The 25070-nt window shown below is 40.0% G+C and overlaps 1 protein-coding gene across 3 annotated transcripts in view; it reads left to right on the top strand.

Moving 5' to 3' along the window:
* LOC136692857 (breast cancer type 1 susceptibility protein homolog) overlaps positions 1–22687 on the top strand; it is a 40519-nt gene extending 17832 nt beyond the window's left edge. For all 3 annotated transcript variants that reach the window (XM_066666566.1, XM_066666568.1, XM_066666567.1), the window contains exons 13-21: positions 4268–4512; positions 5379–5466; positions 9406–9483; positions 9892–9932; positions 10298–10381; positions 12006–12063; positions 17968–18038; positions 18241–18301; positions 22174–22687. In XM_066666566.1, the coding sequence (XP_066522663.1) occupies positions 4268–4512; positions 5379–5466; positions 9406–9483; positions 9892–9932; positions 10298–10381; positions 12006–12063; positions 17968–18038; positions 18241–18301; positions 22174–22268 (821 nt within the window). In that variant the 3' untranslated portion in view covers positions 22269–22687. The remainder of the gene's footprint in view (positions 1–4267; positions 4513–5378; positions 5467–9405; positions 9484–9891; positions 9933–10297; positions 10382–12005; positions 12064–17967; positions 18039–18240; positions 18302–22173) is intronic.
* The last annotated feature ends 2383 nt before the right edge of the window (positions 22688–25070 follow it).

Raw genomic sequence — 25070 nt, forward strand, 5'->3', positions numbered from 1 at the left:
TCAGTGCAGTGTTTGAAGTATTCGGGCATCCTGTTTGTTCCCTAATTATTTTCAAAGCCTGCTGTTCTTAGATGGATTATTACCGCAGATTTGACTTAGTTTTCCCTTTTGTGGTTCGTTTTTATTCGACTCATTAACATTAGCATGATTACAAATCATATCTTTCTGAGCTATGGAAAAGCATTCACAAATTTCAAGTCATCTTGAAGCATTTCTGTCGGTCCATTCATCATGAAACTCACCCATATTCTAAAGGGCATCTGGTGTTTGCATTAAGTCATAAAGTGAAAAATGAACATACAGGGTTTTGTTTTGCAAGAAGACGTTTCTGATTAAGTGTCCCGTGAATGTACTCCCAAAATTCCCCACCAAACCTCTAATGAACCAGATAGCCTCCTCTACCTTTGTCTCAGTGTCGTATCCTATACTTAATACAATCAAGCTGGATATTTGCTTTGTTGATACGTTTAAGTATGAGATGATTTTCGGACCACGTTTGCACCAATGTTTTGTGTTGCGCTCTGAAACCCCATTTCATAAGCCATTATCACGATTTGCTCTCCGCCGAGATCCTCACTACTGCGTCCAACTGAGAGAGATGCCATTAGAGACGTTCACAGTTAACATAATTTACCTCTCGCTGTGCCTGGTGGGCTGTTGCACATGAAGATCCTGTTGAGTTATGTCCTCCCTGATGTAATGAGCTTTTGTTCGTTTGAATCTGGAGAGTGAAGAGCCCTTTTCGTGAATGTGTAATGACTTTAATGAGTTTTTCAAGCGTTATTCTACTCACTTTTCTCTTACGTACGGGATAATTACTGTTTGAAAAGTTTGTTGCAAGCACTTTCAGTGCGCCATCAATCACCACCATCTAGTATTGTCTTTCTACACTGTATGATTTTCTTGGCAGCTTTAGTCAAGATGATTCATTCCTCAGTTTCTGTATTTTTAAGTCAATTTTCTGAATGCTCCACTGACATTTGTTTTTTCTTACATAAATGCCCTCTCTGGAATGAGGATATTTTAAAGAAATTTTTTGTTTAAAAAAAAAATTGTTGGTTTCCCCATCCAGGGTGATTCCCTGCTGGATAAGCAGTTACAGACAATGAATGAATGAATGATTTACATGTTTGCTGTTTAAAAATGATGGTTCTACAAGTGTCCTTTATTACAGGAAATGGTTCTATGTAGAACCCTGAACATTTGCGGAACTTTTTACATGAGTAAAGGGTTTTATGCATCATGAAGGGGTTCTTCAGATTAATGGAGAATGGGAAATAGATGGTTCTGTATAGCACCTTTTAGAGAAGGGTTCTGTACAGCACTAAAACGGTTCTTCTTTTGTTATGGTGTTAAGTCTGTTACAGTAGATAACAGATCATATGAAAATTATAATATTTTATTATATATTATTTTCAATGCTGTAGGAGACACTCTATTTCTTTCCTTGGATGTGGATATGAAAGGTAGGGCTGTGCCGTATCGTATTGTACACAATAATATTGTAATGATTGCTAAACCAATAAAAAGAAAATCAATATTACGATATTGATTTTAATATTATATAATATTGATACAATATTATTAGTGTGATTCAGACTTGTTTACATAATGATGACATGCAGTTACCCATAATACGGTATACGTTCTTTACACGAGTCATTTAGCCACAGTGAAGTACGGTGGAAAGTAGCTCTGAGGTGGAGGAATTTGCTCCAAAAATGTGGATTGGCTTGTGGAGGTGCTTTGGTTACAAAATGTCTTATGTACAGTAAGCCATGGTGTTATGTTAGAAATGAAAGAAGCCTTTAAAATGATTAATATATATTAAATATATTTAATTTAATATAATTCATATACCATTGATTTTGTTGCAATAATCTGTTTTTGAAAAGTATTTTTCAGTGTTGTGTACATATCAAAAAATACCCTGAAATGCTGTGTTATTGTTTTAGGGCCATATCGACCCACCTCTAATGGAAGGTAATGTTATCTTATAGAGACATGTAGATGAAACATCAGATATGGCTGTCATTTGGACCACTGTACAGAGGGGTAAAGAAATAAATCAAATATTTCAGTCAACTGTTTTAACAAATTAGATGCCCTCGTCTAAAGTTGTTGAGTGCTTCAAATGTTCTTATGTTTATCCTTACAGTTATAAGAAAACATACATTCTGTTAGTTAGGTTCAACAGGGTTGGTACTCTACTCTGCATATGTGCGTAAATGTCTGTCAATGTTAGCTACATCCCATAATTTTTCATAGCGCATCTCCCTCTCTCTCTCTCTCTCTCTCTCTCTCTCTCTTTTTCTCTATATAATATCACTCTTCTCCTTGATTACTGTCTTTTCCTTGAAACCCATTTAAAGCTCTCTATAGCCTGCCATTCAAACTCACTGTACCCAATCATAAGATAATTCCCATACAAAAGAAACACAGAAAAACCCAACATCTGGAGTGTTCAGCATCCAAACTCTTCTACCTCAACAGTCAGTCCTACGTTTATGTGACACAAGGCTTCTCAGGGGATTTGCATACATTTCCATAAAGCATTAAAGAATTGTTTGCCAGGCCGTCAGTAGGGGTTTTGTTTTTAGCGGTAAATGTCCCCCTAATGTGACTCTTTTGCGAGGAGATTACAATGAAAGCGTCCTCCTCTGGGAAAGCTGTAAGGAGCAGAGCAGAAGGCCTGATGCTAATGTTCAATTGAGCCCAAAAAATATCTTCTGCTGCGCAAACAGTCCTTGTTGTCTGTTCCATTTGTACTCATGAAGAAATGCACGGTTCACCATCTTTGTCAGGAGAAAATGGTCACAGTTTAGTTGTGAATTATGCAAATGTTTCTTAGGGTAAACTTTCTGTCCTAATTTGGGCCTATAATTTTTGGTGTGTCATTTGAAGGGAAGCTGTTTGAAAGGACATTTGTGAATGTGCTTAAAGCAATGGTTGGGTTTTATTTTCTTTTGAGTGGCTGATGAATGCACGTTTGACTAATCCTTGGCTCTATTTAGAAAGCTTTTACATGCATTATTAAGTGGTTCTAGTAGTGAAAACCATTCAGAGTGCTTTGTTCATCTGTAGTGCTAAAATCATTGTGTAATATAATAATCTAGAGGTATCCAGTTTGGCTGGGGGTCTTTGAAATCCAGAACTAAACTAAAGATTTCCGTCACAGTCGTTACCAGCTCATGTTGCGGCATGATTTTGATGGCCAATGTTTTAATATCTTAAAGGCAACGTCTAAAATTGTGGAAAACTGCTGTTCTCACATTTGTTTAAGTTCCGAAGCTCAGTATCTTTTAAGCTGGAAAGGTATGGTGGGGGCAGGAGTGTTGGGTCTACTGTATACATTTTACTCCCACTTTGAATTGCCATAGAAATTAATTTGTTACTCGAGTTATTTAGTTTTGTAGCACTTTGGCTCTGCGTTTACTTTCATGTAGTTAGCGCTATCCCAAATTTAGAGTCTGTTTCATCTACAGCAAATGTTAATCAATATTACCCACCTATGGACTGATGCTTTTTGCTTCTAATGAGACACAGTCTCTTGCTTCGACCTTTTTCTCCTCATCCTCCACTTCTGGAGTAATAGCCTCTACACCTGTAGAAACAGCCCTGAAGTGAGTATCAGGTTTAGCAAATATTCAGGCTCAAGGTTTTAATGCCAAAATGCAAAAACCTGAATAAAACCTCTGCAACTGTAGCAAGAATTAAATTGAAAAAGTTAATGCTGCTGCAGTTAGCAGAGACTTGTAAAAAAAAATAATAAAAATGAAATAAAATCATAGGCACTGAACATTTCTGTAAACGGTTATTTGTTTGCAGTGCCACTTTAATTTGGTTGATTAAAAACAGCATTAAAAGCACGTGTAGGCCAACAATGGAAAAGCTGTTCAAAAGCATATTCTACCCTTGAAACATCATTTGTACTTAAGTATATAAAAAAACTGTATGTGGCATTTTTCTAATCAGAATCTGTGAGGAGAAAACTTCAATCCCTGCTTAGGCTCAAGTATAACTCCAGAGCATTTCATTCAACTGCACATCTTTTATATGGAGGTTACTGTGTCTGCACCTTAATATTGCTGAAATCGCTCATCAAAGTGGTGTCCACAAATATATGGACACACTATTTCCAACTCAAATCTATCCAATGATATATTCACAGTGAAAATTATGGTTAGACGAATCATTTCCTAAAAAAAGTTGAATTGAATTGTGAGTTCTGAGATTCACCGCCCTTATTTTCCCTGTGCTTAAACAGCAGGTCGGCAGGCCAGGAGAAGCGGGCAGAAGCCACGGACTAGTAAAAGGCAGTCATCACAGAAGTCACAAGCTGAGGCAGAGGTCAAAGATCACAGTGTGACCTTGGAGGGTTCGTTTACAGAACCGAAAGAGGAGAAAGAAGTGCCGAGAGAAAGCTCAGTGTCAGTGATGTGCAGATTGGGAATCAACTGCACAGCTGGCAGGATGGAACTGGTGGCTTCTGGGCTCAGTGCCAGTGAACATGTGAGTGTGTGTGTGTTGTGTTTGTGTGGGAGGGAGTGTGTGTTGAGTCTTAAATTGATATTTTGGCTAAAAATCAAATATACACAGTCTCTTTCCTCAAGGGTTGCCAGTCAGTAAAGACATGTTTTGTCTGAAATGTCCTTCTTTAGTTTTGCAGTTGAGCTACAAGGCTACTGGCACTAACAAGTAGTGAAAGCTTTTATCCCATTAATTAACACTGTGTTAGCTGCATACGAAGTCACACATTGCTTTGAACCATGTCATGTTTTTAGTAGGTCTTGAATTAAAAAAAAATATTTTGGCAATTTGCAAAATCTAAGCTCTTAAGTCAAAATGCTTTTTACTACTTAATTACATTCAGGTGATTTTTATCTAGTATTTCAAGGAATAATGCCTGAAACTTAACAAAGTCAAATTCAGTAAAATATAATTCTCCTGAAGTAAAACATAATGCGAGGGAAAACTGTGCACTCATTTAGGTTATTTCTGCCTCTGAATAAAATCATACAAGATGCCAAGTTCATAATTACCATTTATTTTGTGTGTGTGTGTATAGTTTTTAACAAGTCAGATTTTAGAAGAATTGGATACCTCCAGTTCTAGCTAGGACTGGACAATATGGTCAAAAACTATATCACAATGCATTTCTTAATAACAGTTGATACAATGTAATTCCGATATCAAAATGAGATATTTAAATATATGAGAATATTTAAATATTAAAAGTGTGTTTAATCACATCATTGTTATTAAAAACATTATATATTAGTAGCCAAGTATTTATTCTCTATTTATTTACCCCCACCCCCACCCCATTATTTTTTTTAAAGAAAATAATGTTGTGTTTTTTTATTTTGTCTATATAGACCATGGTGAAGAAATTTGCAAGGAAAATGAAAGGCAATTTAAGTAAGATGACGACCCCCAATACGACCCATGTCATCATCAAGACCGGTAGGGTTTTTTTTGTTTGTTTGTTTGTTTTTAACCCATCTATACTTATACCAAAAAAAAAGATAAGAAATACAGAATTGTTGTTTGTGGCTGTATGTTTGCTTTTCTCCTTTTGAGAGAAAGGGTCACATTCTACTCCAGACTGGCATCTTTAAAAACACACACACACACACACTCTCTCACTTACTCACTCTCACACAGGCACATGCACACCCCACACACACACACTTCCTCCGGTGGTAATTACTCCCTGTGTTGAATTATTTTTATATCAAAGCCCTCCCTTCCAAAGCAGCATATTAGCAAGCGCCATTAAGAAAGTCTCTTTAATGGTGGTGTTGCCCAGGCAACAGGCTCAGGTCCTTGATCTTTCTGGGGGAGGTGGACCCAGAAGGTAGAGGAGATTGAAGCTTTGAGCCATTATGTAGAGGACAACCGGGTAGTAGAGAGGGGGATCACACTTTTTAACAGTCTCCCGAGCTACCTGTGAAATTCACAGATAAACTCTTTCATCATTTCCGTCAAAAGCAGTGACCTTCAGACCATCAAACCAAGAAATGGTTTTCATGACTCACTCTTTCAGCTACTTTTGTCTGACTCATGGTGCACTCGAGGGATGCAAGGATGACCAGGTTTAGTGATGCACCAAGATTAAAAACCCAATGGTAGTCCTATGACTTTGAGTTCCTACTGAAATTAATTAAAGCACTAATAACAATTTAGGGCGGCACAGTGGCGCAGCAGGTAGTGTGGCAGTAACACAGCTCTGGAAGTTGTAGGTTTGAGTCCCGCTCTCTGTGACTGTCTGTGAAGAGTGTGGTGTGTTCTCCCTGTATCTGTGTGGGTTTCCTCCAGGTGCTCCGGTTTCCTCCCACAGTCCAAAACACACGTTGGTAGGTGGATTGGCGACTCAAAAGTGTCCGTAGGTTTGAGTGAATGTGTGAGTGTGTGTTGCCCTGTGAAGGACTAACGCCCCCTACAGTTTATGTTCCTGCATTGCGCCCAGTGATTCTGGCTAGGCTCCGGACACACCGCGACCCTGAACTGGATAAATGCTTCCAGACAATGAATGAATAATACTTTTAGAGCAGGCCGACGTTATAAAAAAATAACCATTGGTATTTGATTCTTCCTCACCCAGCTTTAAAAATAGTAGTGACCTAAACAGCAACATTTCAGCCTGCTTCAAGGTTTAAAAAGGTCTTTCACAAGGGGGAAAATGGGCCCTTCCCATGAAAAGGAACATACTAGCCATTTCCACTTCTTAGAAGCACAGTTTTGTTCAGTTTGAGCAGTGGAGAGCAACAGTTATCACTGTGTTCTTACATTTATATTTAAAACTATATGATACAGAAAATTAAAAGGTTAGCTGGTTTAATACATAATACACTCATCGTCAAAAAAAATAAAATCTCACACCCAAAAGGAAGTGTAGGATTGCAGTGATATGTGGTAGGATGAGTAAAGGTTACCAAGAACAATAGATGATTCAAAATTTACACTGATATTGGTGGTATCGGTTTATTCATTGAGCTAAACAAGCAGAAGTAGTGTCTCTCAATATGGCGTCAGCTTGTCATGTTTGCTGCCATTCTGAGTTACTTCATGACAGTCTGCACCACACAAGACATGCCGGTCTGCGTGCATATAGTCCTGAAGTCCATGGAGGGCATCACTGCTCGCTGAATGTCACAATGGTGGTTGGGTCGCTCCTCGTATGTTTGACAATCCGTCGGTTCTTCCTCATCATGATTTTTGTAGGTCTCTTTCATATCACTGTTGTGTGCCTTCTTCTATCCACTGCTGCCAACAGAGAGCTGTGGTAATATGCGCTTGACTTGTTTTTGACCTCTTCTCTGAGACTTTCGTTGCTCGCAAAAACACTACCTACACAACAGCTTAAATCAGAACGGAAAGCACACGCAACAAGACGATTTTATATAGTCAGTGAGGTACAGCGATAAAGGCCTGTGCTTGGTTGGATGAAGCATGAAACTTTGAATTATTGAGTTGTCTCATATTTTCAGATCTAATCACCAAAGTTTATTCTTTTTTTTTTTTCTTCAAATGGTGAATATTCATCCAAATTGAATTCAGCCTGAACCCTACAGGTTGCTAAGAGTACTGCATGATAATAGCCTCGGTCGGGCACACCAGAGATGGATTTGAATATAAGAGCTACAATCGCTACGCTTCAGTCTGAGTATAAATACACCTTATGTTTCACCTTATGTATACACCACCATGTTTCAAATGCTACAATTGAACCCAAAACACAAATTGTGCACTTTCGAGCCTCAAGCTTGAAAGATGGACCTTCTTGACAAAAATTGCTATTCTGTATTCTGTCCAAATCATTCAGCTCTACCAAGAGTGCTATTAATGCTGGTCATTCCTATCATAATAGCAGTTTTTAAAACTGTCACATCCCCAGTGCACTCTCGAGTTGTCAAGTAGTGAAAGCACAGTGGCTAATTTATTTTTAATGCCTGTCTAATGACACATTACAGCATCTGCAGTGAATCCAGCACAGTACATCTCTGCAGCCCTGCTCTATGTGCTTATAAGTTGGTTGTGTTTCAAATAGATGTTAATTCTTTGGATTCCTCATTAGACTTAAGTGCTTCTGTCTGAGACAGCTAATGTTCCCTTAATGCAGAGGAGCCACACTTTCAGTGGAGAGTTATATTTACAGCACAGCTTTCCATTAGCAGTGAATAAACCAAACTTAGCAGCCACAAGGAGTTTCCATGGCTGTTCTGTTGAGGCACCTGCATCAGCAGTGTAGGTGTAGCTTTTTATACTCCATCATTAGTCATTAGGAACAGCTGTACATCAGCTAAGCTCAGGTGCCTGATGTCTTCGCCCTAGTTCACCATTTTGAATATGGTTTTTGATTGTGTTAAACTGTTTACTGATTTTTGTTATGTTCAAATACTGTTTGTTTTATGCCTATTTTAATCTTTGTAACTTTCAGTGATAATCAATGTAAAAATATTTTATTAAGTAATATACCAAGTAATTTTTGAGCGTTTCTGTTTGCGCATTCTTCATGAAATTTTCACACAGCTGCTGTGTTCAAATGACGATGCAAACTAAAAACCCACAAAAATAGAGATACGTATTTTTCGTTGGAGAGTGAACGATTGTATTGTCAAGCAATATTTAGCCATACTTGCCTGGAATAAAAATTAATAATCTAATAATTATAGAATAATGCCCCAAGTACTTTCTTGATACCATAGATAGATGTCCGTACTAAATTAGTTGAAATACTCTCTGCACAACTATTGTGGGATTTTTCTTTAGTGTTCATGAGTGACTCACGTTTATCATGAAAAATACAAAATATTCCCTGCACACAATGTGTACAAAATTTATAGCTACATGTAATTTCCCAAGAAGGTGGAGTTGAAAAGGCTTTAAAAACCAGTAAGTGTTGACTGCAAAATCGAATTCTGCTTTTCATAAAAATCTAATAATAACTATTTATCTTGGGCGGCACGGTGGCGCAGCAGGTAGTGTCGTAGTCACACAGCTCCAGGGACCTGGAGGTTGTGGGTTCAATTCCCCCTCCGGGTGACTGTCTGTGAGGAGTGTGGTGTGTTCTCCCTGTGTCTGCGTGGGTTTCCTCCAGGTGATCCCGTTTCCTCCCACAGTCCAAAAACACACGTTGGTAGGTGGATTGGCGAATCAAAATTGTGTGTGTGTGTGTTGCCCTGTGAAGGACTGGCGCCCCCTCCATGGTGTATTTCCGCCTTGTGCTCAATGATTTCAGGTAGGCTCTGGACCCACCGCAACCCTGAACTGGATAACAGATAAAGAATGAATGAATTAACTATTTATCTTAAATAAATCAGTTTTAGCACACTCCTGAGATATTTATGTCTGGCACCATCAGTTTCCACTTACATTGCTTGTCTCCTGATGTGTGCACAGATGAGGATCTTGTGTGTGAGCGAACATTAAAGTACTTCCAGGGGATCGCCGGACAGAAGTGGGTGGTGAGCTACTTGTGTAAGTATTGAATCGGTTGATTTCAGTTACACTACAGGAATTAACAAATTTTTTTTGGAGGACCATTCCATGCAGATCATGTTTGTGCAAGCAACACTGCACAGCAAACCGCAGCACCATTACTCCTGTATCAGCTAAAGCTTTCTGCAAATCATTTCCTGTCGTGTGTGTGTATGTGGGGCGTGCATTCCTCACCACCATATCAGCAATTCTATGTTTTATCTTTTCTTAGTCTGACACATCTTTAATTAATTTCTACAGTTCTTCTTTACGGTTCATTAAGATGCTTCTTGAACGTTGGTGCCAGGTTTTAAAATGTTCTTTGTCTCTTAAATGGTCCCCCTGCTATTCTGACATTTTTGTATGTTGTGTAACTGCTATTATAGGTTGTTTTAATGTTTTGTCTAGGGATCACTGAGTGCTTCAAGCAAGGCAAAGTTCTAGATGAGGTAAATACATGTTGGTCTTTTCTGAATTTAAATGGGTGCTGTATTGTTTTAGTTTTCTGTGCGGAACTCTCACTGTGATTATTTAATCTGCTGGATATTTTCCATATAATCATAGTCAGTTATTCAGCTCCTAATCCACAGAGCGCATACAGTGTTGCTTAATGCTGCTTGGACAACTGCCTAAAATAAGTAGCCCCAGGCTCTGATTGATTGACTTGATTTGGAATCCTGTGCAAGAAATTCATTAAGCGCGAACCCTGACGTGATTACATTATACTCGCCGAAAAATAAAGTCAACCTTGGAACAAATGGAAATGCTTCATATTCTCAGCATGTAGTTTTGTGTTAACTCCTGTTTTCCCCAGGCTCAGTTTGAGGTTCGTGGAGATGTCGTTAATGGACAAAACCACAATGGACCCCGGAGAAGCCGGACCACTGCTGCTGGCAACGTGAGTCCTAATACTGAGCATTCCACACCTAGTTTATACTTTTATCAGAAGTGTACAGACTAAAAAGACATTCCTACACCTTCCTTGACAGTAGCAAGCTTCGTTACAAAGTTTAATATATGATCAAAATATTTTAAAATTCCTCTCTTAGAAGTTTATGTGGACTGTGACACTTGATGATATGATCCACTGAGGTTTATTTGGCACCACGTGTGTGTGTGTGTGTGTGTGTGTGTGTGTGAGAGAGAGAGAGAGACAGAGAGAGACTGGATGAGTGTATGATGCCCTGTGATGAACTGGTCCCCATCCATCTTACCCATGTCCCTACCTAGCGCCCAGTGAATCCTAGGTAGGCTCTAAACCAATATGACCCTCGTTATAGTACGAAGTGCTTACAGAAAATGAATGAACGAATGAAAATTCACTCTTAAAAACTCTACCAAAGTACAAGTAAAACGTACGTGATCATTACAGTGTAGTGAGAAAAGTGTGGCCACTAGTTTGACATAACATTCGACGTCTAGCACTGATCCATTTAATTCACAGCGTCTTTACAAGTCAATGTTTTTAACTGAAGCCATTTTGAAACTCTCACATTTTAGGCAGTAGAACTGCACTGTGGAGCCACACAGCAAAAATACTAGGCCTACTTTGCAAACATATTTTAAGCTGCAGTGTGGTGAGTCTATATTAAAAATTCTTTCCAGGACTCTCTAATTACCGGTAATTTCTTTGCCTCCCAGATGAAAGGGAAGACACGGTGGGTTTTTCATTATCACCTTTCTCGGTTTGTAGTGACCTTCAGAAATTTCTGGCTTATTTGCCACTAATTTCAAGGCATGCTGTCCGTCCCTGTGCGGAGTTATCACTGTCTGCATGAGGTTAATTATTCTTACCAACTCTCCGTTGGTTTAAAAGGGGGGGGGGAAATGGAAAGCTCTAAATGCGTAGTGGTGGTATTTGCAAATTAATTGGTATTCATTGTTGTTACGCTAGTGGTTGATAGCGATGATGGAGTGACGTGGAGAGCCCAGTTTATCTTACCCTTGTTATTGAAGCCCCTGGATTGCGGGCCATTGTCTAAATGAGAAATCAGTAACGGTGAGAGAACAGAACAGAGAGCTGCAGTTACTGCCTCGCAGGTCCCTTTGACACCACTGTACTTCAGCTACTTTCTCAGTGGTCATCACAGTGGCTGTAGGAAGGGAATCGAAAGCACTTTTTGGCTATTATTTCATGGAAGCTTTCACATACATAGGTGTGTTCAGGTCGTCTGCTTAAGTGAATAAATTACACATATTCTACAGAGAACACACTTCTGCATGTTTTAAGCATTTTGTGGCAGTAAACACACGCTCAAACGCACTATTGCACTTCATTGAGTGCACACACATGCCCAGAACGGTGTGCCCAACACCCCACATTAAGTCTTTTATTTATAAATATATATAGGCTCTATTTAAATAAATTCTCGTTCTGTAATAAAAAAAATAAACATTTTAACATTTTATAATGTAACGATTTCATTCAATGTCATTTCAGATAGTGTAATAAAATAAAATAAATAATAATAATATTTTCCAATAATCTAACCCCACGTGTCTTCATTTTCTTATTTTTTCAGCTTCTGATGACAGGATACGAGATCTGCTTCCAGGGCTCCTTCACTGGGATGACCACAGGTATGAGGAAAACTTTCTTGAGTACAGAACAGTCAAACATGCCAGAATCCAGATGGAATATTTTTCAAAACACTATGTAGATGTGCCTCTGTGCCTCATCCCTTTTTTCCTTTTGGGGGAAAAAAATGAATAGCATTTTTTTGAACATCAACAAAACATTCCTGTTTACCATTTAACACCCTCACAATTCAAAGGATCCAGGGATGTTCAAGGGAAAAATGTACACAGAACAAAACCTGCAGCCTGGGAAGCTTTTTGCTTTTCATTTTCCCATAGAGATATGGGGCTCCCAATTTGGCTAAGAGGCAGAAAACAGAAATGACAATACAATAGCTGTTTGCAAACTCTATTAACTTAATAAACCTTTTACCTAGAGGGCTGGATTGTTGTTTTTTGAGTTTTTTTTTTTTTTTTTTTGTTTTTTTTTTTTTTTTTTGGTTTGGGCAAACCTTACATCTGCAGCCCACGTAGCCTACCGTACCAGTTCAAAGTTTCTCATGCCTGGCAGTGTTTCTGCCATTCAAAAAGGAAAATGCTGAAGGCAACCCATTTGCATTCACCAGTGGTGAGTATTTAAGCTTTATGTGCTGCCTGTTCAGGATACAAATCATATGCACATCCCATTTCCATTATGTACTCTTCATTTTTGATTTATATTCACAATCCTGTCAAACTTGGCTGTAGAGAGTTCTGTGTTTGAATGACTGAAAGTATGAATTTCTTCTTCTTCTTCTTCTTCTTCTTCTTCTTCTAGCAATAAATGTGAAGAATTTGTTTCATATTTATTCACATATCAGTTTTGAGGTTATTTCAAAGGTCTCATTTAGTCAACAAAGAATACTGCCATGTCAGTATCAGTCACCTGTTTGTAAGGTGAAGCACCTCTTGAATCTGGCCTGTTTGTCTTAATATAATCTCTTTAAATGTACAAGTCTATATTTGGGTTATACATTTAAATGGCAGAAGACGGAGGACACTGGATTTTTTAAATATATATATAATTTCTGTACATTCTTGTCCCGTTTCCTGGTCTTCGGTCTCAGCCAGTGTTCCAGCTCATGTGTCTTCAAATAGCAATATCACTTTAATATTTGATTCACTCAGCATATCTCTGTGCTCTTTTATATCCTGCCACTGCCAGAATCTGGAAAAGACTCCAGGAGTCCAGGTTGTTTGAAGGCATTTACTGCAAATTCGCACTCCTTCCAGTATTTCACCATTCATTTTCCCTGCGTGTTTAGAAGAGTATGTAATTTCTTTTTTTTTTTTTTTTTTTTTTTTTTTTTTTTTTTTTTTTTTTTTGGCAAAGACAGCCTCTCTCTAATTCCTCTGGACTAAACAGCCCTGGGCAGATGTTCCAAAATTGTACAAAATTAATTTGCAAGCTGGTCTGGTTATGACTTCCATTTTATTCCATGTTATTTCCAAAAATATACTCATTAACAAAACCTTCTAAACCGCAATGTGTGTGCTAATCTTTCAAAAAAGAAACAGCATTGTACCTCTTGCTCAGATAAACACAGAAACACCAGACCAAGCAGTGATGTAAAGTCATAGTTGTTTCCAACTGTCTGAGATCATGCACAAATTTACATTTATACACAGCACACTAAACACTAGCATTGTTTTTTGCTGTTTTTGTTTACAAATTCCTGTTCCTAATATTGTGTGTTCTGGCCAATGCCAGTACGTAACTCATTTTTCCTCATTTTTCCTTTTTCCTCATTTTCCCAGTTTCCTACTTAAAGGTGTTATATTGTACCTCTTTTTCTCAAGTTAAAGCAGCTCTGGCTCAAAGAAATATGTTTGTGCTTTGCTCAAAATACCACAAGGATCAAACACCCCAGCAAAATTCTCATTCTGTCTACCAGCCCTGTTCTGAATGACTAGTTTCAGAGCCTGTTCCTTTAAATGAGAATGTGCCACAGCGCAACCCACACAAGAGTGTGCAACAGTGAGAAGATATGTGCCTTTTTCTTTCTTTGCTGTTCTCCGGTTTGTCCGGTCCGCTGCTGCAGTTTGAGGTGGTTTAAACCTGTCTTTCCTCAATCACATAAACACGGACCCAGTGCTGGGATTGGTGATACTTGGACTAGCGGGTAAAACAGCTTTAAATTTGCTGCACTTGACATCAGAAGCAGCGCATAATCAGAACAGCTCATTTTTTCTGACCTTGGGCAGTGCACAAAAAACTGACTGGATGGTCTTGTTTCACCTGTTTGTGGGTTGGAAGGTTCCAGATACACACACACACACACACACACACACACACACACACACACACTTAACGTGTAAATGTGATTCTTAAACACAGTCGTGGATAGTGCCTAGACAGATCAGATTTGTTCAGCACCGCTCTAGCTAGCCAGCATGGGTGTCAGTTAGCAAGCGTAATAAAATCGGGTTATTATCAAGTGTGTTGAGCTCACCGTATTGTCGCTAGGCTTCATCTAGTCTCGTAACAGCGACGAAATTGTGGCGAAGATTGGTTTACAAGTGAAATAAATTAGAAAAATAATTCTCATATTTAATGTTGGTAAAATTATGCATTAAAGCCTGTAAATATTGGACTCGTTTTGGTCCGTCCCTGCTGACATCTCCTTTGCTGGCTTCAGACGCTCTGTGGAAAACTATTGCCGGCGGAGGGCCGAGGGGTATCCCACACCTGCATAATGAAAGCTCTGAGTGCAGGAGATTATCTCTGCGCATTTGCATACATGTAGAAAAAAAAAAAGGTTGTGGCTTAGGGGGAGAAACGAAAGGTGATAATTTATGGAAAGCCTCTCTCTCTCTCGTTCTCTCTCTTTTGTTCTCTCCATCACTCCCTCGCTCGTCCTCTATCTCAGGCCACAAAAATCCATTACGAAACAAATAATTAATCACCTGTCGCTGCTACAAACACCTATACGCAAGCGAAAGGTCTTCAGACGTTTAACAGTTTAACCAGGCAGGTTAGGCTAAATATTTTTCTAGAACCAGGGCCCATAGAAAACCACAAGAATGAACTGTGTCATTTAGAAACGCAAGTCAGATACAGTGGCTGGGACCCTTTTTTATGTTTCTTAAATTGTGGTGTTTCTAAAGTCATCACAAATGCCAGCCGCAACCATGTTTGGCTTAAACACCCTCAATCAAAGCCAAACGGTTCTGAGCACAGAGGGGACACGGTTCCAGTGGCTTTTCCACACAGACATGGTTCGGCATGTAACGTTTACAACCATGTGGAACCGACACAGGAAAGAGCCCTGCATATTGGTATAATTCACTTGACTTGGCAGATGAAATTCACCGGCATAGCTCATAGTTTAGTTAATGTATGAACCACCTGAGGGCCATGTCATGTGTTTCAGCCACAAACCCACTATATCCTAGTGAAGCGGTGGCAGATCTTCCCCTTCTCTCTGATTTGGGCTATATTGTTTAATCTCTCTCGTAAGCTTGGCCTACTTGTATTCTAACTGCACTATTTGATGAAACCCACAGGGGGATGCAGTTCCCTTTTGAGCCTTGGTGGAGTTTGTGTTTTTTTTTTGTTTTGTTTTTTTGCCTCTTTCTCTCAGACAGCTCTATAATGGAGGGGTTTTACTTTTTTGGCTCCTCTTATTACTTCTCCTCGTCTTGAGGGACATTTAATGTAATGGCTATTAATCTAGCAGTGGCTTTAGTAGTATTTTTTGCTACTACATTCAGTAGTGATTTGTGTCAATCAAAATGCCTGTATTCAGTCAGCGTGTAAACCTCCCCCAGCTTTGGCCTGTGGAGCTATGTTAGCTGGGGTAATATACTTCCCACCAGTACATTTGGGATTAATTGGAGGGTAAACTACTATTACTATTTGTTCAAAAATTATGTGTAGTAATAGGTGTTCACAAAACTTTTGGCTGTGTAGTTTCCCTGTCATATCACACACATGTGGAGTTAATACTGGTCCCAAAACCACAAAGGTTTCCATAGAGATTCATCTTCTGTACATACATCCAAAATTAGAAGCGATTGCAGGCTAACAAGCCGACAGAACTGACATCTACCATAACGTCTTCACATGAGCCATCAATTGTTGCTATGCACTGCTGCGTTTATTCTGCTGCCTGCGCAGCCATTCATTTTTAGCATTTTGCATTTCAGACACTACTCTGCAAAGGCCAGAGAGTACTTTTCATTCATAACAGTTCCATTCAAAAGGATGATTTCAAGTTATACTTTTATCAAAAAGAACAGTAATGAAGCTTTCAGGAGTTACCTTTTCTACCTTTGGCTTTATTGAAGCTTCAATTCTTTGGTTTCAGTGCTTATTACAATATTCAAATATCAGTCTCAGAAGTTGGCTGCATGTTCAGCTTCTCATGATTCAAGTAGCTGATTGAGAATATACACTTAGCTGTCCATACAGCTTTACTTCAGAACTTGGATATCCAAATGTCAACAGGGGCGGCATGGTGGCACAGCAGGTAGTGTCGGGACCTGGAGGTTGTGGGTTCAAATCCTGCTCCGGGTGACTGTCTGTGAGGAGTTTGGTGTGTTCTCCCTGTGTCTGCGTGGGTTTCCTCCGGTTGACTGTCTTTGAGGAGTGTGGTGTGTTCTCCCTGTGTCTGTGTGGGTTTCCTCCGGGTGACTGTCTGTGAGGAGTGTGGTGTGTTCTCCCTGTGTCTGTGTGGGTTTCCTCCGGGTGACTGTCTGTGAGGAGTGTGGTGTGTTCTCCCTGTATCTGCGTGGGTTTCCTCCGGGTGACTGTCTGTGAGGAGTGTGGTGTGTTCTCCCTGTATCTGCGTGGGTTTCCTCCGGGTGACTGTCTGTGAGGAGTGTGGTGTGTTCTCTCTGTGTCTGCGTGGGTTTCCTCCGGGTGACTGTCTGTGAGGAGTGTGGTGTGTTCTCTCTGTGTCTGCATGGGTTTCTTCCAGGTGCTCTGGTTTCCTCCCACAGTCCAAAAACACACGTTGGTAGGTGGATTGGTGCCTCAAAAGTGTGTGTGTGTGTGTGTGTGTGTGTGTGTGTTGCCCTGTGAAGGACTGGCGCCCCCTCCAGGGTGTATTCCCGCCTTGCGCCCAATGATTCCAGGTAGGTTCTGGACCCACCTGGATAAGACCCTGAACTGGATAAGCAGTTACAGATAATGAATGAATAAATGTCAACAACCTATTTGCACTGGTAGTACTTCTCTCTCTCAGCTTTCAGATGAGCTGCTGCTTTAAACTCTGAGGACTAACACTGGACACTGAATGTGTTAGCAATTCTGTGCTTATCTTAATAATGGAAGATGCACTGATAGACATGGAGCTGTGTTTGGTTTCTGTGTAAAGGAATGCAAGCAGAGACAGTAGTTCAGTGACAAACCGATAATTCACATTGGATAAATAAACTGGTTCAGGATGAACATTAGACCCCAGTATTTCTCTGAATTTTATATCCTCAAAGTGACTGACTTTACACCTATTTATTCGATATCTCTCATTATAAAATGCACTGTTTATTTACACTGTGCTCTGGTGTCACCTGCCAAATGAAAGTGATGGGAGCTGACTCCAAAAAGTCAATTCTTTGACCCTGAGACCCGTGGATGTCAGGTTCGACTCGAGGCTGTATGTTAAAACTGAGTAAAGTTTAGGAGAGGTTCATGTTTGCTCCCTGTGGTGCTGTCTTGGTTAAAAATCATGTGCAGTCAAGGAAATATAAATATATATAATATAAACCGATTATTAAAAATATATATTTTTTAATTAAAATTATTGATGTATGTTTAATTATTGATTTTATAAAATTATACCAACAATGTCAATCACTGATGACTTTCCCCGTATGTTGCTCATGGCTGTAGGGACAGCAGTATTTAACCACAGCAACAACCAAGCCACTGGAAACCCCCATAAAGATAGTAATACGAGTGTGTATGTCTGTCCTTTCTTACAGATCAGATGGAGGCCATGGTGGAGATGTGTGGCGCTACAGTCATGAAAGATCCGCTCATGTTCTCCAAACACGTAGGAGTGTCTTGTCTTCTCCTCCTGCTCTTACTGACACTGCTTTCACTTTATTTTGCATGTGACAATTTCTTGACAACTTTGGGAGAGTTTGGGATGAGAAAATGTTTAAGGTAATGTTCACATTACGCTCTGTTCAAAGCTCCTAAAGAAAGCTTGTCTTTGTGTGTGTGTGTGTGTGTGTGTGTGTGTGTGTTTTCAGGGTAACTGTCAGCTCGTGGTGGTGCAGCCTGGTTTGGATGATACTCAGTCTTACTACAGAGGTGAGTAATATTTAGGCTTCGGAAATCATTGGGCCTGCAAAGAAGTTGTTGGATGGATTTGACTTGTGCCAAAAACTGGGCAATCAAGCAGACTCCGATGTGGTATAGAATTTTGCAGGAAGGGCAGCCGTGGCCTAACAGTTAGAGGGCCGGGCTTTGGAACCGGAAGGTTACCGGAACATCCATGGCTGAAGTGTTCTTGAGCAAGGCACTGAACCCACAACTACTCCTAGTGCACTAGTTAGTGTGTGTGAGTGTGTGTGTGTGTTCACTGCCACTGATGGGTTAAATGCAGAAAATACATTTCGTTGTACGTTGTACAATGACAGAATTGCACATTATCATTACATTAGGTTACATTAAAATAAAAGGCTAAGGTAAAAACAGCCTTTTAGAGTGGTTTAATTGGTTCGTTCTGGAGAAAACTACAGACTCAGAATTGTTTATAACCATGGTGATGTGAAGCAGACATCCAAAAAGTTGCTTGATGCCAGAGACATGCTATAAAAAGTTTGAGACAAGGTTTCAGTCTCAAATATACTTTGTAAAACAGTCTTAGCAGAGAAGTACGTCCTTGGAATTGTCATGTATTGTCCCCTAAGGAAATTCCTTTTTCAGATTTCAGCTGTGTGTGTGTGTGTGTGTGTGTGTGTGTGTGTGTGTGTGTGTGTGTGTGTGTGTGTGTAATTTAAGTGATGATATAGAATTTGTAAATTGTAACACCACACTAGGATATAAGAGGAGATACTTTCTACCCTTTTCCATATTTGAACACAATTCTATGGTCTAAATGGAAAGCCTGTGACCTGCTTTGGTCAAAAAACATCAAACACCACAGAAGTATTCTCCCCTGGGTCTCAAAATCCCGTTTATAGAAGTACCATTTTCAGCACCTGTTTCTTTAAATGATAATGAGCTACTGCCCAGTTCAACATGAGAGCACAGGAGTGAGGAGCAGGAGCTCTGGTTTTTATCTGCTTTCCCTCTGTTCTGTTTCCTCTTTCTTCTCCATTGTTATTTTCTCCTTTTTTGTATTTGTTTGTTTATTTGTTTGTTTGCTTGCACAGTGTAATCTGGTCTTTGTGCTTTCAAGTGTTATGATGTGAGAGGCTCTGGTGAGGGGGCAGGAAATTTCTAAAATCTCTGCACATAAGATGTAGCACAGATGCTTTCTGACAAAAAAAATGACAGAGGCTGTAGGTTACTCACTTTCTGTGCTACATGCTCAGTACACTCTCAAAAATAGCCCAGAAACCTTCTTTGCAAATACTGATGAGCTCAGCAGGCTCTTGTGTTGGGAGGTGCCCAAAAGCACCCACCCTATATGTTTGCTGAGGCAGCTTTAGACAGGTCCCATTACCCACTATCAGTGCCTACAGTGGTCCACTGTGGACCTGCTGCTAAGAAAAGTGTACTGCTTAGTCAGGGCTTCTGGGTTTTTTCATCCTGAAGATTTGGATCTGGATTCTGTAATCCAGTTTAACCTTTAAGCAGGATTAAATACTACAACTGAGCTTTTCAAAACTTTAGGCAGCAATCTTGGATACTTTGGATACCAAATACCAGGATGATTTTTATCCCACATGGAGAGGTGGATTAAAGCTGGATTGAGAGTGTTGAGGACACGCTTTGTACAGAAGTGACTTGAAAATAAACCTGTGGTCTGTAAAAGTGATTTAAAACACACACATCTCATAAACATCATATAAAATTACACTGTAAAACACGTTTTAAACTAATTTAAAAGATATTTAGACAATGTAATGTGAATAGATGACTTGTATTTAAATATATTGGCAAAAAAGAAACATTCACATAATTAGTTTGGGACTTTTTTTTTATTAATTGAACACATGCTAAAATATATTTTGTCCATCAGATGGCCACATAAGAGTTTTAAAAGCTCAGAAAATCCAGCTCTAAAAATGTTTATCATGTGATGTCTGGATTAACTTTATCCAGTCTAAAGGGTAGGGTGGCCTTTTTTTTTTTCCCTGACTCTTAGCACAAAGCTAGCCACCATGGTTATCTGTTAGCCAACAGTAACAGAATTAACAGAAGTGGCAGTTAGTGTTGTCCTCCAAGTGTGTTGAGCGCCAGTGAGGTTATGATGTAGAAACAATGGCTGGCTTCACATGTACCAGAGGAAACATACGCTGCCTGCCCTCTCTTCACTTGGTAGCCTTGTGTGATTGTGGGGATGTAGCTAATGCTGGACGTGCAATGGTGTGAAAACATTAGCCCTGTCTAACATATCCCCAGGAGACTGCAGGTTTGATTCCAGGTGATGCCTCAGCTGTCCATGTCTGGTTCTTGAACCAGTTCTTGAAACTTTGGTGTGAACCGACCCCCTGTTCCACCAGTTTTGATGGGAAGAAAGGATACATCATCAGGGTTGTTCAGTTCCAGCATCACTGTGGCTGAATTCAGCGCCAGAGCCAGAGATAAACGGACACAGTCAGGACAGTCATGGTTTGTCCACTGTTTACAGTGGGGTCAGACCATGTACACCATGATGCATGATTGTCTTTTAAAGTTTAAGTGTTTCAGGGTATGATGGTAGAGATGTCCTGCTGAGATTGTGAGCTGTAGCTGCAGAGAAAAGTAGCCAACACACCTCTGTCAAGCTGACCACAGCCACACAGCTTTTTCCTGTTTTTATTTCCTGTTTTTCTTTCCAAACCAAATCACACAAAGGGTCATTTGACATGTTCCATTTTTCAAATTGAACAAGAAAAGCTATGCAGAGCCATCTGGTTTCACAGGCCTTTTACACAGCACACCACTGAGGACAGTGTTACAAAAGTGTTACATAGTACACTGTACAATGCGTTTTTGAGGCTCTTTCTGAAGCTTCTTTATGGTTCGCACTGAAGAAACTACTAGTTAGGAACCGATTTTTCTGGTTCAGTAGGCAATTTATGTTAGTGGAAATATATTGAACAAATTATGTTTGCGAACGGAAACCAAACCACTTCCACGTTGGTGGGAAAGCTAATAAAGAGCCTTACAACTGCCAGAGCTTTCTAGTGTCTTGGAAGAAGAACAGTTTCCTTCACCTTCCCGAGGCTAGTGGCATAATGTATTTTGGGGAGATAAACTACAACTTTGGAGTCGCACACCAGTAATAGTATTTAATTTGACAATAACTGAGGATGAACAACAACAAAACCAGAATGCGTTAAGTGTAAAAGAATCAAATGGCTGGGTTCTTGCAGATTGACAGTTCTTGTAATGATTGGCAGCAGGGTTTAGCTCTCAGGTGTAGTATTTCTAGGGATCCCCACAGGTGAAAGACAGTCATGCCTTATGCCTCTATCAACAAGACAACAAACCACAAGCCGGAAATGTTGTGTGGCATAAGCATTAAGTCGATCCTTGCAGTCTGTCCACTAGACTTTGGGGGGTGCGGGTTTCAGGGATGTCGTAAATGAATAATTCATGTTTAGACTTAGTGGAGTAGACAATGGTGTCAGCTTTCCTGTCACTGAGTAACAACATTCTCCATCAAGACCAGGCTTCAGAGAAGACCCTCAGTGCAGAGTTATGTCTGTTCTGGCCTGTTCTAGTATGTGACTCAAATCTCCGTTCCAGCGAATCTGTCACTGTTAAGCTTTCTTTCCCATTTGCATATTTAGATCTCTTTGTCAAATACCCGCCTCCAGTCAAAACATGCTTAGTGATCCGACTGAGACTGGTCAGAGAAGGGGCTGTAATTGAGTTTGTAATTCAATGTTTTTCAAAGAACGTCCCCTCTGAATAAAACACAAGCTTGGAAACAGTCACTAATGGATCACTAAGATGTAATTTCCCTATGATTTCTGTTATTACCCCGTCATTGTTTTTTTTTTTTTTCTCTGTGTATCTTTCAGCTCTACAGAAGAAAGCCACAGTGGTCACCCGGGGCTGGTTGCTGGACACCATAGCAACCTACACCCTCCAGAATCCTGAGGACTATAAACCATGACCCTTGGCTGGTGTTGTGCCTCTAAATTCTCAGTGCTGCTGTAATTGGTTCCTCTGCTATTTACAAGACTGATCGTATCTCCTGCACTTTACTTGCATGGAACTTGTTTTCACTACTGCCTTGTTTTGTACATTCTGCTTGCTTTCTGTGCCTTTAGAAAAAATATACTAAAGATATATCTGTTTTAATGTGTTGCAAAATATGTTTTCCACTGTTGAGTTACAGTTGAATTCTAATTTGGATTCCATTGACCATACACTACTAAACAAATGCACAGATCGACGGAATCAAACTGGGGTCTTTAGTGATTGTAAAAATGGTAAAATCGTGCAAAGACGTATTTATTCACACTTTTTTTTTTTTTTTTTTTAACGCTGGTCTTCTGTCACTCTGTCATTGTTCTGATAAACATTTTCTTAAAGTGCAAGTGCTTCTCTATATATATATTTTTACGGCAGCCCATTTTTCAGTCTGCATTAATACTCCTTTTTGAGTTTACACTAATCTAATCTAATTTATTTGTATAGCACTTCTTACAGCTGATGTTGTCACAAAGCAGCTTCACAGAATTCCAGTAAGACAAAGATTTGACATGAAATGTAAAAAACCCCAAGTGGGCAAGCCAGGGGCGACAGTGGCAAGGAAAAACTCCCTCAGGCAGGCAGAAACCTTGGGAGGAACCAAGGCTCACAAGGGGTGACCTATCCTCCTCTGGTCAATCTACACTAGAGCTTTCTTGACACTACTTTTACTTTTTTTTGATGCTAAGGGACAGGAAAACATAAGCAGGTTGTGCCCTCAGAAAGCATGTCATATTCAACTTCAATTGGCGCTTTCCAGCAGTAGTACCATCAGAACACAGCAGTGCATTCATCTCTAATACACTGTAGGGAAAGATGTCTCAGACAAAGGCTCTTTTTACAAACTGGAGTTGGCTCATTTGTCTCAAAGATGACCAAAAGTTTGTGGCCAACTTCTCGTCCAACATTTCTTCTAAAATGGTGTCAGGGTTTGACTCTTTGCTGAATGAATGTTACCATTGTATTTCTCCACATTCCCAAAGAAACAAACAAGTATCCGCTCATCCAGTTCAGGGTCGCAGTCAGTCTGGAGTCTACCCGGAATCACTGGGCGCAAGGCGGGAACGCACATTGGACCGGCCGCTGGTCTTTCGCAGAGCAACACACACACTCACACATTCACTTTTGAGTCGCCAACCCACCTACCAAAGTGTGCCGGAGCGGGACTTGAACCCACAACCACCAGGGCCCTGGAGCTGTGTGACAATGACACTACTAGATTATTTTTATTATTCTGAGTAAGAGGAAGGTTCTGGATTTGCATTGAAATTTAGACTGGTGTAATACTCACAGGTTTAAACACATACTTTATTTCAGGTATATAGTGTTAGCATATTAGATTCCAGCAAGGTATGTTTAATTAAGCTGTAGAACCCATTTTTATGTTTAGTAAATGCCATAAAAATCACGAGCAGCCTCCCACTGTGAAGTTTAACAAATGCGTAGCTTTACTCACAGTAGACAGTCATTTCATCTTATTTGTGTAGGTTAAATACTCTGATTTGACGCCATACACCTGTACACATTGGCCTTGACATTGAGGACGTGCCGATCTGTGGCCTTGGCTAAGTATCCACTCTTCACATGCCAATGATCTAGCGCATACATCTGTTGTGCTGTTCTCATGCTCACGCAATATTCTTGATGCTGACACTGCAATCAATAATGAAAGCCTAGTAGTTTTTCCAGCCCTTGCACTGCCCCAAGGGGACCATGAAAGCCCTGACTCTCATGGATTCTCCAACCGTTTGTCCATCCATCCATCTACAGCCTACTTTTTTCCTCCTGTCCACTAAAGGATTGGCCTTGGGATGACATTCGAGTCTCGGTTGAGATGCCTGAAAATGGGCCTCACCCGTATCCCAGTGCACGGATGATGGTCACATCATGATCAGCAGGACTTCTTTGTTGCCCAAGAGCATTAGTCCCAATGGAGAACCTGTATGTCTCACAGAAGTCGCTGAGGATATGGGTTTCCATCGCGTGAGATTAGATGCCTTCAGTAGGAGGACCATTTGGAGGCACTTAGCTGTCACCCTCACTTAGCAAGCTCTGAGTGCGACTGAGAAAGAAGTCCCCTCCTTGAACTTGGTCAGTCTGCATTGGGGATATCTGGGTTTAGGTCACAGTCTGAAGGTAAGCCCTGGCTCCTTCTACACCAAGCATAGCACATGTCTTCAAGCTTCCAGTGAATTATGAGGATCCAGTGCATCTCAGCAATGCTCTATGGTGTGGTAAGTCCAAGTCCTTTGCCTGGGACAATATAATAGATATGAAATGGTTACTGGTTTCACAGTAAGAAAAATTCCTGACAGTTAGTGATATCATTTTACTGTGGTTTAAAAACCTCACATAGGTTCCAGCATCAAAGTTAGAAGGCAGCTCCCCCAGACCAGCACATGATTGTGGCTTTTTTTTTCTCCAGGGAAGATGTACGATTTGTGATTTAACTCCCCAAGGACCCTCGAAACCAGGACTAGGTGATGAGATTGGGAACCACACCACAGCTCCTTAAGACTGAGGAGTAAGCTTATGGGCAAACTGTTGATGTTCTCGTAAACACGTGTTTGGCTGTAGAAATGTGCCGCTTTAGTCTTTTTTATTTTTTTTATTTTTTTATTTTTTTAAAGGCATTCTAGCCAGAATTACATATTCATCTGCTGTTCCACATTAAATGGTGCTAAAATTATATTTAACTGCATTTTGCCATCACCTTAAATTG

The sequence above is a fragment of the Hoplias malabaricus genome, chromosome 3, assembly GCF_029633855.1.
Source record: "Hoplias malabaricus isolate fHopMal1 chromosome 3, fHopMal1.hap1, whole genome shotgun sequence".
NCBI classification, from domain to species: Eukaryota; Metazoa; Chordata; class Actinopteri; order Characiformes; family Erythrinidae; genus Hoplias; species Hoplias malabaricus.